Source organism: Notechis scutatus, chromosome 3 (assembly GCF_049901735.1).
Source record: "Notechis scutatus isolate UNSWTSFEM ecotype Mainland chromosome 3, rNotScu1.2, whole genome shotgun sequence".
In the NCBI taxonomy this organism is placed as follows: domain Eukaryota; kingdom Metazoa; phylum Chordata; class Lepidosauria; order Squamata; family Elapidae; genus Notechis; species Notechis scutatus.
In genome coordinates this window covers 77883591-77896833 of record NC_142011.1, presented here as the reverse complement: position 1 = coordinate 77896833, position 13243 = coordinate 77883591, and the positions used below count along the sequence as shown (strand labels likewise).

Sequence of the window (13243 nt, the reverse complement as noted above, 5' to 3'; positions counted from 1 at the left end):
GAGGGTTCTGGAAAGCCAAGCAAGATGATATTTTTATTAACAAATAGTCGTCATGGGTAAGAGAAAGACAGGGAAAGAAAAAGAGAGGGAGGAAGAAAGCAACAGGAGTCTTCATCTCAGAGCAGGTGCCATCAGATACTAAATCCCACCACCTGCTTTTAAATAGCTGAGTCAGTTTAGCAGCGAAGTCAGTTTATTGCAAAATTGCAAAATCAACTTCTTTAAGGAAGGATACGTATGAAATCCTGCTGATTATTACAATCTCAGAGTGTTATGGGAAAGGGGAAGGGGAGAAGGTCAACATCCATAAGGCACATAACAAGGAGCTGAGGGGTTTGGACTATATATGTTATTTACCTTTTTGCTCCACTTCTATTTCAAGCATCGGAAGAAAAATGAAAAAAAAAGTGCAAGGGAAAAAAAAAGAAGATTAACACAAATTGACTATTAGGCGAAGATTAAATTAGTTAACAGATGTTAAACACAGGGAGAATAAGAACTGCACAAAATTGGATAGAGAGAAACAGACAACAGGAAAACCTAGCTGGAGAAAGATTCTACAGTTACATAAGTGAACATGGATCAATCATTTTAGTAGGTTAAAGAGGCAGTACAGAAAATGCTGGGATGTAGTTTCACTTAGTCAACCTGAATAAATAATGAAAGACTTGACTAATGCATGATATACATAGCCTTCTGTTACCCAAGCAGCCTTAACAAGTGCACGTAAAAGGCCTTCTATTAATATGCTATCATATGCATGTGTTTTATATATTGTATTTTAGTATAAAAAAACATCTTTGGTTAAAGGAAAGGGTAAATAGATTTGCATAGGCAGATCTCTTTTGGGACCCCAATCTTATTCTTCTACCAGACAGAAGTGTTACTGTTACTGAAGATACACTAGTAAAATTGGATTCACCTTTATGTTTAAAATATTTAATTCAGACTAGCCTCTTGCAAAGTTTCTTTGAGACTGAAAAATCCAAACCTTGAACCAGAAGCAAACCCAATATATGTGGGCATTTAAAGAGTTCTCAACTGGTTTGCTTTTTATATAATCACCAATTCATGGTGAGTTTAGTTTGCTGTTTTTCTAAATACAGAAGTTTCTTTAATTTTTATTTTAAAGATATAATTTCTTGTGGTCTTTAGCTTTACTCAACTTTTCATTTAAGGGCAAAGTGGACAAAAATGCAAATCAAATTGGGCATACATGTAAGTACTTACAACATAGAAGAATATCTCTTAAGAATAACCGACAGTGGATTGAGCTATGGCGGAGAGTTACTGAATAAACCACAATTATTCAGCACCCTAAACCAAAAGCAAACAAACCACAGAACAGCTTAGCATGATGTATGTATTCATTCAATATATCATTAGTCTCAAAAATCTGTGCTTTGCTGAGTCAATTGATGTATAGAAGCTTTGAGTTTTCCTTTAAATCAAAGATTTCCCAATTTTAGAATTTTCAGAAAAGAAAAGAAAGAAAAGATCTAAAAAATTGAATGTGACCACTTATTTTGACTATGAATTTTTCTATGGCAGATCATCTAGCCTGTTAGATTGATATCTATTGATCATATCTAAAAGCCTATTTCAATGATGACAGTGAAGTCCAGAAATTCAGCCTAAAATAATGCAAATGAACAGCCAAGGGTGAATACAAAACGAATAATTTGGGCACGTAGATGGCATTGTGGAAAACACGTTTTCATTTTATACATATTGAAAATGAAGTTAAACTATGAAAAGGTAGAGACACAGTCCTTAATGCTCATGTATTATTATTCAGAGCTATGGACTTTCTTTACTTTGGTTTAAAATACCGCTGTTTTATAGATCAGGGGTCTCCAAACTTGTCAACTTTAAGCTTGACGGACTTCAACTCCCAGAATTCCCCTGCCAGCCAAGGTTGGAGACCCCTGTTCTAGATCACATGGGTTTGCTCAGAAAAGTCTTTAAGCAAGCTGATCTTTCCTATTCTGCCACATAGGAGATAAGATTACCAATTTTACTATTTGAACACTCTCTCTCTCTCTCTCTCTCTCTCTCTCTCTCTCTCTTTTTTTTTTTGGCTGTTACCAGTTATAGAAAAACAATCTTCAGAGAGATATCCAAAGTCTTTTCTCGTTCATAAAAGCCTGGCAGCAAACCTTAAGCTAAAATATATATAATTTTTTGTTCTTTGCAAACTCCATAAATAAGAGTGCAACATCTTGGGAAAATTAGATTATACTTTTTTCCATGGAACATGTTTTCCCCTCCCATTATGATGCAGAGGGAAGGTGGTAACTTCTTCATGTATTGCTGGTTGAAAACACCAGGGTTAAAGAAGTAGAGGTTCAGGAGATCAAAGGAGTAAAAAAGGTCATTTGTTTTGGAGAATGGATGATTACCAGCTATTCCATAGTGAAGAAATGTGATACAATTAAAATGTCTTTACTTCCACCATCCCTACAGAGGGAGGGAGGGAGACAGAGACAGAGACAGAGACAGAGACAGAGACAGAGACAGAGAGAGAGAGAGAGAGAGAGAGAGAGAATAAATCACCAACCCAATAATAGATACGTTCACAAGTGATTTTAAAGCACTAAAAGTAGAAAAACCTACTACCTTGATTCCATTAGTTCACCTCATCTTTTCAATATGCTACACTGGTTTAATGTAAATTATGCACCTTACCCTGGTTTCATTTCTCACTGCTTAGAAATGCGAATGTTTGGATTTCAACTTTAGAAATAATAATTTTTTTCACTAATATCAAAATGGAGACATCTGCTCCATCAATATCTTATCCCACTACCTATTAAAAAATCAGGGTGGTTTACATTCAAAAGTTAAATGAATATTAGAAATGTTTTAAAGGCCAATGTCAGAAATATCCTGGGTTGAAACGTTCCTCACATACATAACTAATTTTCTATAATTCAAACGGAAAGAAGATGACAGAGGAAAGAAAAAAATAAAGAAAGGTAAGAATTTTTTTTGTGCAGAAAAAAATCATCAATAATCCCAGGAGGGGGGGAAAGGGAAATGTAAGGTCCACATTAAAATTTGAACAATTTTGTGTTTATAACTACAGTTTCCTCTTACTGAGAGAATAAGGATTTGTTCCTGGAGGTCAAAATATATGCTTAAATATTGTTTGTGCATTATTCCATGTGGCTATTATGCAATTATCTGGTTTTCTCTTATAAGCAAAAATATATTTTGCAAAATCTCATCTTGATATTTTATGCTGTAGAATTGGACTCTGGAGACACAATGACTTTTAGACCTGAATTAAATCTTCTGTCTAAAATGAATTAAGTATAACAGTCTAGAAGGAAGAAGTAAACAAGAAACAAAAATCAGATTTATGTTTTCATTTAGGTAAATTTAGGTATTTTGCATCAAATTAACCTGAAATAGGACAAAGAATTATCATCAGAATATGTACCAAATTACTATTTATTATCCTGTTTTTTTAAACTGGGATAATAAACAAACCACTAGTTTAATATAATTAATCCAAAGCAGGGATATATTGAGGATGTTCAGATAAACAGTCAATACAACTATGTTTTACCAAACAGAATTCCATAAATCTCCTTCCCCTGTAGGACTTTTTCATTTGTTTAAACAAATAATGCTGATTTGTGTCCACATACACTTACTTGCATACATAGTTCTTTTTCTATTGAAACTAACAGGAAAATCTACATATTTATCAGAATACATGCAAGACTTTGAGTGAAATGTACAAGCAACTTGCTGCAAAATAAATACTAGCCATAAAATTGCTTTATTTACTTTTGGTTTAGTTTAAAAATCATTCACCTTGAAAAATGTTGGTCATGGCACTCTTAATGCAGCATGCCTCAATGCCAAGGAAATTTATTACATATTTCATACCAAATTTGTTTTAAACACAAAGGCATTGTCCAAAAAAATTATTTCCATGACAGTAATTATTTGGAACCATCACATTTCTCTTTAATAATGATATAGTCTACCAAATGAATCTTATGCACTCTATTCAATCATAAACTGTAAAATACACAGTTAAATTACTTCAATTAATTTTAATGATACTCAAATACAGTTTTACCTGGCTAGGGTACATTTTTACTAGATCTGAACAATCTAAATCAATTTACTATCCCAGGAAATAGAATATAGCCAGTAAATAGAACAAAAAATGTTTAAAAAGAGGTTTGTAATTCATCACTTCCTGATGTTTGTGGATGTTAAAAGAAACAACAGTGTACCTGCTCAGAATACTAAATCAAGGGCATAAAGTCAACAAACAAATAAATATTAGAGTCATGTACACAGTGGGCACATTAAGTACATTTGTACATTTTTGGGACAGCCTGGTAAAGTAATAAAACTGCAAGGTCCAATGGTACAGCTAGAAAATAAAATAACTCTGAATGTTTTCCACAGAATTCCCGGATACAAGCAAGGCTTAAAATAAAACTTTATGCAGATATATGAAGTGGTGTCTCTGGTGTGCTTTTTAATCCTACAGGACTGACTTAAGTTATTTGGAGTATCAACATACACTGCACAATTCAGAGAAATGTCAAGTGGGCTTCTCTCCATTGCTCTGTAATTTATTCAATAACACCCTTATTTCAAGTTTGCATTTTAGGTCTACTTTAAAATTCTGATTTTAACAGTATTTCTCTTGGAAATGTAGAATTTTGAAGAGGGGGCATAGAAGATGAATTGATGGTAGGAGAAAGTATTTTTTGAAAATAAAAGAAGAAAAAATTCATTAAATATATGTATTTTAGATGGCTAAAATTGGGAAGCGGAATACATATAGCAACAAAGTACAAAAGTAGGTTTTTTTTTTCCTATTTGTAATATATGGTCTCCAAATAATTTACCACATAAACTGATGAATAGATGGTGTTCATTTAATGAATAGATTAATGAGTACCTGGAGTTCAACTGAGATAACATACTGATATCTGAACAATAACAGAAGTGTATTAATACTGGAATGCATTATTCTTATATACTAAACATCTGCCTTGCCACATTATTCTTATATACTAAACATCTGCCTTGCCTTCTATTCCTCTTTATGGTAAGTTTGCCAGTGCTTTAATTTTGATTTAATTTTTAAAATAAGGGTCACAGCTGAGCATTGTGTTCTAGGAAATTCCAAAGTAAGCAGAGGAACTAAGAAAATATACAGTTCTAGTAAGACACAGAATGTAGATTCTCTTAAGGAAGGTTTATACCATTATCCTATATAGGAATACATCTCATTGTATTTAAGGTTTATGCTGGCTTAGTTATAAATTTGATGAATTTTTAAAGAAAATATTCTGTGCCAGGATTTTTCAAAATATATTTCATGAAATCTTAGGGTCTTCTGAGAACTTTATGGATTCCATCAGAGATTGGAATTGGAAGTGGAGTTCAATGGAATTCAGCCCATTTTCCAGATATAGTTTATTTCTTGATCTGCTCTAATCCCTGCATGTCACAAAACTGATGACAACTGGAAATCTGAGATAGCAGGACCAATGCCTGCCATATGTGATGATTCTTCTCCTCTTTCTTGTACATGCAATAATATGTGACTAGAGGAAAGGTTCCAAAATGAAGAGAACAAATAATAAAATTTAAAATGTTATGACTTCCTAAAGTTCTGCTGTTCTTGTTTTTTTTTAATTCCAATGATGCTTTCAAACATATAGTTAGTTATTAATTGTTCTCATGTATTCCAGGGTTAACATTAGGGTCCATCCTTACAGAACTTTGGATTTTGGATCATTTGGCCTTTTCAGTAATGATTTTGTAAAAAGAAAAGAAAAACTATAAGGAAGTAGAATCCCAAATCTATTCATTCTTTTGGACCTCTTAGCTGTGAGAAGAAATTGAAATGCCCAAAGAGAATACAATCCTAGCATGAAACAGTCATCCATCAATGGCCAAGTGGGGTCAACAATAACAAAAGTCAGGCTGCAACGAAAAACTGCAATCATCCTTCCATGTTTTTAATAAAAAAAAAATAGATAATGCTTTATATTGTAGCTGCATTGGTAGTAAATTAGCTCAGTATGCACTGTCTGCTAATGATGGTTTCCTCTCTCCATGGTCTTGAACCTGAAACATACGATGAATTATAAGTGCATTAACTATGCAACACCATGCAGCACAGTGCTTTAGTGCAAGTAAACGAGATGCACAACATTACGTGCAATAAGCAGTTTTATAACAATTGTAACATGAGTGTACATGGTATCCCAGATACTGGTGGTTGCCGTGAATGATCAATGCAAAGCCTCCAACACCTCAAAATGTTTACACGAAAGGCTTACAATCCCATTTTGCAAACAGAATGTAAAAATCAGAAAAAGGAAGAATTTGGGCATTGCAGAAAGAAGAAAGTGAAAATTTGAAAGCAGGTTGCTACAGAAAAGAGCAGAGATTCAAATAAGCAAATGAAGCTCCTAGGAAGATTTTGAATACGTCGCAGAAATATGGATAATTTCAGAGAACAGGTGTGTACCTTATTTTGGCATTACTGCACATATAGTATGTACATATATGAATAAAATGCTTTTTGAAATGTCATAGTAATCGTTCAGAAAAAGAATAGCCATTTTACTTGTATCTTAAATTAATTTGTTTGAATAATTTTCTCCGCCCATTATAAATAGTGGGCAAGGCAATATAACTACAATTACTATGAGTACAGAGAGACAGTTTTGAATGAGAGATTTCCATACACTTGACTAGGAAGTTCCTGAAGCATAAGGGCAATAATACCAAAATTAGGTATTCAACGTAAGCAGCACTAAATATACTTTTGCTGCAGTTAAGAGTTATTAACATTAACATTGTTCCATTGGCCTCATTATTTTTTTAAATCTGCAAATTGAATAAGCTGGTGCTAGATCAGTCACGAGAAAGGTTGAAGCTCTGCACCCAGATAGGAATCAATTATTGGGCTACAGAATTAATTTTATTTCAGCATATGATACAAACCTATTTTTACACTTTAAATGCAGTACAAATTAAACAAAGCACCAGTATGCTTGCTTGAGATTTAAAAAAATAACATGTAATTAAAAAAGTAAATATTCACCCAATATCAATTCCAAATAGATTTATTCAAATTTAAACTCTAAATTTGGTCCATCGGTTAGAAAAAAACTCTATCCACAGTAGTCCTGCATAGAAAAACTTAGGAAAATATGTCACAAATGACCACCGAACAGTATTTTGCAATGGCATTCAGAGTTTTCTTCAGTTAACTGAAAAAGAAATCATTTTTATATTTAAAAAAAATTGACTGGCAGGAATGCATCCACATTTGTCCTAAGAGCCCAGAAAATGATCTGAAAATAATATTTATGTATATTTAAACATTTCTCCTGCTACAGAAATATAAGAACCTTGATATTTGAATGGTGTCATAGCCTCTTTCTGGTAATTTAAAATAGTAATTTCAAGGTAATGTTACGATCAAAATTATCTTTTTCTTAATAGGCAAAAGTGCATACATGCTACAAGAAAAATGATATAATGATAAGACACTGGAAAACATATATTAAAGTTCAACATATGCAGTGCATTTCAAATCTACTGATGGTACAGAAAAATAAAATCACAACAAGCATCTTTTTTACACTGACACAATGGTAGAAATACACAGCAAGAATGGGGAAAAAAAAGATGAACTGTGTTTGGCCTTTAATTGCTTCTTAGTAAAGTTCATATAAATACTAAGGATTGCCAGTGCAAATTATATTACAGTGTTTTTTAATGATGTAATTAGGAAAATGAGGATACATATATAAAGTATAGATGAAGTCTTGATTGTTAACCTGGTTCATGTTTTTAACACAAGAATAGCACCAATCCCAAATTTATCAATTTATGGAATATGTACCTCCCATTTACTATAAAAAGCTTAAGTTTGTAAATATTAAAATAATTAAATAGGGCACAAGAAATAAATGGATGCACAATTCATGCCCCACTAAATTTTACAGTTATAGGCAGTATCTTTTTTCTGATAGAAAAGATGACACTAAGTTTGAATTTATATTTAACAATGGAATTCTAAAAAAAGAGTGAAACTTTTTGTGAATCAAGCAATGTAAGATTGTGACCAGCTGTTGCTATAGTAGGAGGACTGCAGAAACCTCTGTGAAAAGATTAGATATATAGAGATGCAGTCCTAAATTGTATATTTCAATAAATCCTTAACAAATCCCAAGTTTCACAGGCTCAACATGGTACATTAATGATGACATTTTTCTGCAAATTTGCAAACTTTCAATGTGTAGTTATTTACAGATTCCAAATAAGAAAATAGCAAATATAGCAGATGCAAAGGTTTTGGACATGTTTTCAGTCGGTATTTTGTAATATAGGTAGTCCTCAACTTACGACTATTTTTTTAACAGCTGTTCAAAGTTAGGAAGGTGCTGAAAAAAAGGTATTTATGACCAGTCCTCGCGTATCAATGGTCACCTCATCAAAATTTGAACATTTGATAACAATATTTATGATGGCTAAGCTGTCTTGGGGGTCCATCTGATCACCACCTGTGACTTTTCCAGAGGGTTTCATATAAGCAATACCAATTGGGGGGGGGGGGAGAAATAGTCAGGTTTACTTAAAGATTGCATGATTAATTAATCACCATATAATTCACTTAATGCAGCAAAAAGGACATAATATCAGGTGTGACTCAGTTAAGGGCTGCATGACTTAGCAATAGAAGATCTGATCCTGATTGTGATCTTAAAGTTGAATTTATTGACTGCCTTTTTAATGACCATAAAAGCCATGGTGGTGCAGTGGTTAGAATGCAGTTCTGCAAGATACTTCTGCTGACTGCTGGCTCCCTGCAATTTGGCAGTTCGAATCTCACCAGGCTCAAGGTTGACTCAGCCTTCCATCCTTCCGAGGTGGGTAAAATGCGGACCCAGATTGTTGGGGGGCAATAGGCTGACTCTGTAAACCACTCAGAGAGGGCTGTAAGGCACTGTGAAGCGGTATATAAGTCTAAGTTCTATTGCTATTCCAAAGTTACAACAGTGTCAAAGAAATAGCTGTGCAACCAATTGTTTCATTTATGACCACACCAGCACCTTGCAGTCCACCCAATTGCCATTCAGGTTCTCGGTAAATAGTGCATGTTTGTGACTGTGGCAGAGTCCCAAAGTCATGTGGTTACCATTTGTGTAATCTGTAGCTGGCTTGCAACAAGCAGAATAAATAGAGAATGAGACATAAAATTATAAGTTGCAGTTACTTCCCTTAATGCTCCCTTAATGACCATGACAAATTTACTTCATGACCAAATGGGAGGTGAGGTCATAAGACAGTTCCAACCGTGTGATTTTTGGCTTAAAAAACAGAAATGCCAGACCCAATTTTGGTTTCTAGGTGAGGACCACCTGTGCCTCCTTTTGTAAAAGAAATTAACACCTGCTAAATTTTACTTTAACTCAGGGGTATCAAACTGGCGGCCCACAGGCCAATTGTGTCATGTGAAGGCCATGCCCACCCCAGGTCCATGAAGGGAAAAATGTTGCGGTATGTCACGTGATGGCAATGTGATGCCGCGAGTTTGACACCCGTGCTCTAGCTATCTCAGAATCCTATTTGTGACTTTTTGTTGTTGTTGTTATTGTTGTTATTCTTTATTTCAGAAGTCTTATAATTCAGAAATATTCTTAGATCTCTTTGTATGCACAATATGTTTGGGATTTCACTGCTGATTTTGAGTAATATTTTACTCGGGGAGTGTAAAGGCTTATCCAAAACATTTATCTTTCTTACTTGTAAGTAGCTCCTGACTGCTTTGCAGCCATGGTTTAGATTGTCTTCAGACTGATAAAATGTCCAAAAATTTGCAAAAAGATACAGGACTTAATTTTACATGATGTAGTGATTGTGTCAGTTTCCATTCACTTATGGATTTGGTGAAAAGCAGATTTTGACCAGGGGTACCTGAACCTTTGCACACAACTCTGTCCCTTAATGGAGTAGACATGTAGCTTTTAAAATAGGGAATTCTGCTAGGGAAAAAGGATGAATATGTATAATTATAGGTGTATTCTTGATCAAGGACCATGAGATTTAAGCTGGAGGTAAAATAAATTGTGCTAAATCTAGTAATACCCGGGATATTATTCCCAGATACCTCCATGGCACACTCCAATTCATGAGCCAAAATTACCACAGCAAGTAGTCCTTTCAAAACTAATAGTAAAGTCAGTAGTTTCTTTACAGAACTGCAAGCCAAGCCAATTTGTCAAGAACTGGTACTGGGCATAAGTACAAATTCCTATTGACTCTTTTGAATAGCTAATTCAAGTTTCTTTTTCTGAGAAGAAAAAAACATCAACTATAGTAGCCTTAAAAGCCAAACACTTAAGAACACAGACAGACACTTGGCCAGCATTACACCATGGCTCCTTTCCACACTTTGTGAAGCTAATTGAAGGCCCTAGCCTGCAAGTGTTTTGCATGCAAAATGGTTCTCAGGCCATAAACATGTGCTTCGTTTCTCCATCAGTATGGCTCCAGCATCAATTGTGAAAGCTAGAGCAAGGAAAGAAGAAGAAGGTGGAAAAAAGCATACTTACTGTAAGGGACACATTCATATTGGACTTCGAGGTATTTATATGTTCCAGGACAAGGATCAGGAAACACATCAGACCCAGTAACTACTATACATTGAGTTCTGTTGTTGCACCTGTAACAGGAGAAAAAAATCAACAGAGGAATTTTAGAGTAACTTATTATTTTTATCTTCTGGTGGTAAGTTCTATAATCCTTGACAGTTTAATACTTGTCAGATGCAATGGATTATAATGTGCATGTTTCCCAGAAAGTGGAGGAAATGTGTATACGTTCAATGAATGAATGGTTCAGTGTATAATGAAATGTCGATTCACAGCAATCACAAGTAAGAGTTTGGGTAACAACAGATACTCAAAATGTTTTTTTTTCAAAAGTCTAAGTTGTTGTTTTTTGTTGTTGTTTTTATGGTTTTTGTTTTTATACTCTACGTTTTGAATGCAATTTTTCTAACAAGTAATGCATTTTCAGTCATTCAAATTATTAAATAGAAATATTTTTTACAAAGCAGCACAATTTAAATAGTTATACTTATGATTTACAGCTGAATATTTTCCAACAGCTGTGCTCTGCATCTGAGGGGCCAAAGTTTTAAAGATGGAAATGCTACAATAACCTTGATAGTATTGTGGAGATGTGACAAGCACTGTGCGACCAACACTATTCTAAGTTGATTACACTCAACATAAAATATTGTGTTAAATTATAAAATATTATGGTAATATAAACTAACAAATGATTTAATCATCTCTAAATAAAACTGTAAAATAAAAAGTAAACTAAAAATTTAGAAAATCAATATTTTTTTTAAAAAAAGTACAATATTAAAAATCATAAAAGAAAGCAAGTAAGAACATTAAAAATATATGAGATTTAATACTGGAACAACTTTACTGAAGATGCATTTTATTCAAGACATTTCCTGCCTCAACATTCATCTCCCACTCCAAAGAAACCTTTACAAGAAATCAAGCCATAATCCATTTCCCATAAAATGACCATGTTAATCTGAAGCTGCTGGTTTAAATACAAAAGACTTGGTGTATAATATAATATAAAATATAAAATATATAAAAGACTTGGTGTTTCAAACTAAATTTTAATTTTGAATATAAATGAAGTGATACTTGTCAAAACTTAGAATAAAACTAAGTTCAGCAAAACAACTTTCAGTGTTTCATTGTGAAGTCAAAGGAAGGAGCCAAACAAAAGGTCAGGAACAATTTGGTAACTAAAACAAGGGAAGTTTGGCTGCTCTCCTGGGTAAGTTCTATTTGTCAGTAAACTAGAAGGAAAGGCAGCCAGATCTTAAAATAATAGTCTAGCCTTTGACTCCAGCCATATATCAAACTACTGCATTACTAGCACTTCCCATACTATTGTATACCCTTGCATAAGTTGAAGACATCAATCTTATGCTGGAGAGTTGGAGTTTCTGACATCTGTCTTCTCAAAAAACAGGTGTAAGATCAAGCCACTTTTTCAATTCATGTTTGCTAAATGAATATTAAAGTGAGCTTAATTGCAGCATTTCAGAATAACTTCAGTGTTGTTACTAAATGATAAAACAGACATCACCCCTTTTTAGTATTTAGCTTCTGAAAAGAGCCTAGTTTTAACCTTTGGAGCCTAGTTTTTTTTTTTTTTTTTTTGCAGAACGGATTAAAAAAAAACCATGAAATCTGTTATAGACGTTTGGCTGATCGTCTCATTCCTACAACAATGATAGCTGCCTGTTGGTTCGGGTCTACCACTATAAACCAGACAATGTGTATTCAGCAATTTCCCACAATAAATTTATAATTTCCTTATAAATGTGCCCATCTTAATTAGGTAGTAGGTACTCTATGGCTAGCTGTTACATTTTTATAAAATGCCTTAACAAAAAAAATACACCTACATATACTATACATCTTCTTAATAAATTCAGAATGTATTTTCATAATAGTAGTTAGAGTTGTAAACTAACAATGCTTTATATCTCAAGTACTGTAAACTGAAATAGCATGACTTTTCTAGTTGAATTTCTTTTACTGTACTTCAAACGATCTGGATGAGAGAGACTAGGCTGTGGAAAGTATTCAAAGGGATCTTCATAAAACAATTTGGCCCAAGTAAATCCCTCTCCTTAAAGTGCTATGGTAGCAGTGACCTCTGGTACACTTGGTATGGCTGCTTAGCAATAGCAATAAGTACTTGAGTTGGGAACAGCTTTAACAATAACAATACCAATAGCACTTAGACTTATATATTGCTTTACAGTGCTTTACAGCCCTTTCTAAGTGGTGTACAGAGTCAACAATCTGGGTCCTCATTTTACCCACTTCAGAAGGATGGAAGGCTAGTCAACCTTGAGCTAGTGAGAATCGAACTGCTGGCAGTCTGCAGTACTAGCTTGCAGTACTGCATTCTAATCACTGCACCAGCACAACTTGGGAAGCATTCTTGATTAACGTCTGCACAGGACGTCCTTCACTTACTACCATTTGTTTAGCAACTGTTCCAAGTTACAATGCCTTAAAACTGGTACACTTAAAACTATCATAGCATCCCCCATAACCACATGATCAAATTTCAGGTGCTTGGCAATTCACATGTAAGTATGACAACTGCTGTATTACAATGTCAC

At 33.9% G+C, this 13243-nt stretch overlaps 1 protein-coding gene across 20 annotated transcripts in view; it reads right to left on the bottom strand.

The window, feature by feature from the left end:
* The window catches only part of ADGRL2 (adhesion G protein-coupled receptor L2), a 381557-nt gene that overhangs the window by 65818 nt on the left and 302496 nt on the right, over nt 1-13243 (bottom strand). For 13 of the 20 annotated variants that reach the window (XM_087960527.1, XM_087960529.1, XM_087960530.1 and 10 more), the window contains one exon: nt 10620-10729. In XM_087960527.1, the coding sequence (XP_087816653.1) occupies nt 10620-10729 (110 nt within the window). Of the gene's footprint in view, nt 1-357; nt 435-10610; nt 10730-13243 lie in introns of those variants that run through there. The other 7 variants (XM_087960532.1, XM_087960523.1, XM_087960526.1 and 4 more) reach the window with 3 other exon arrangements.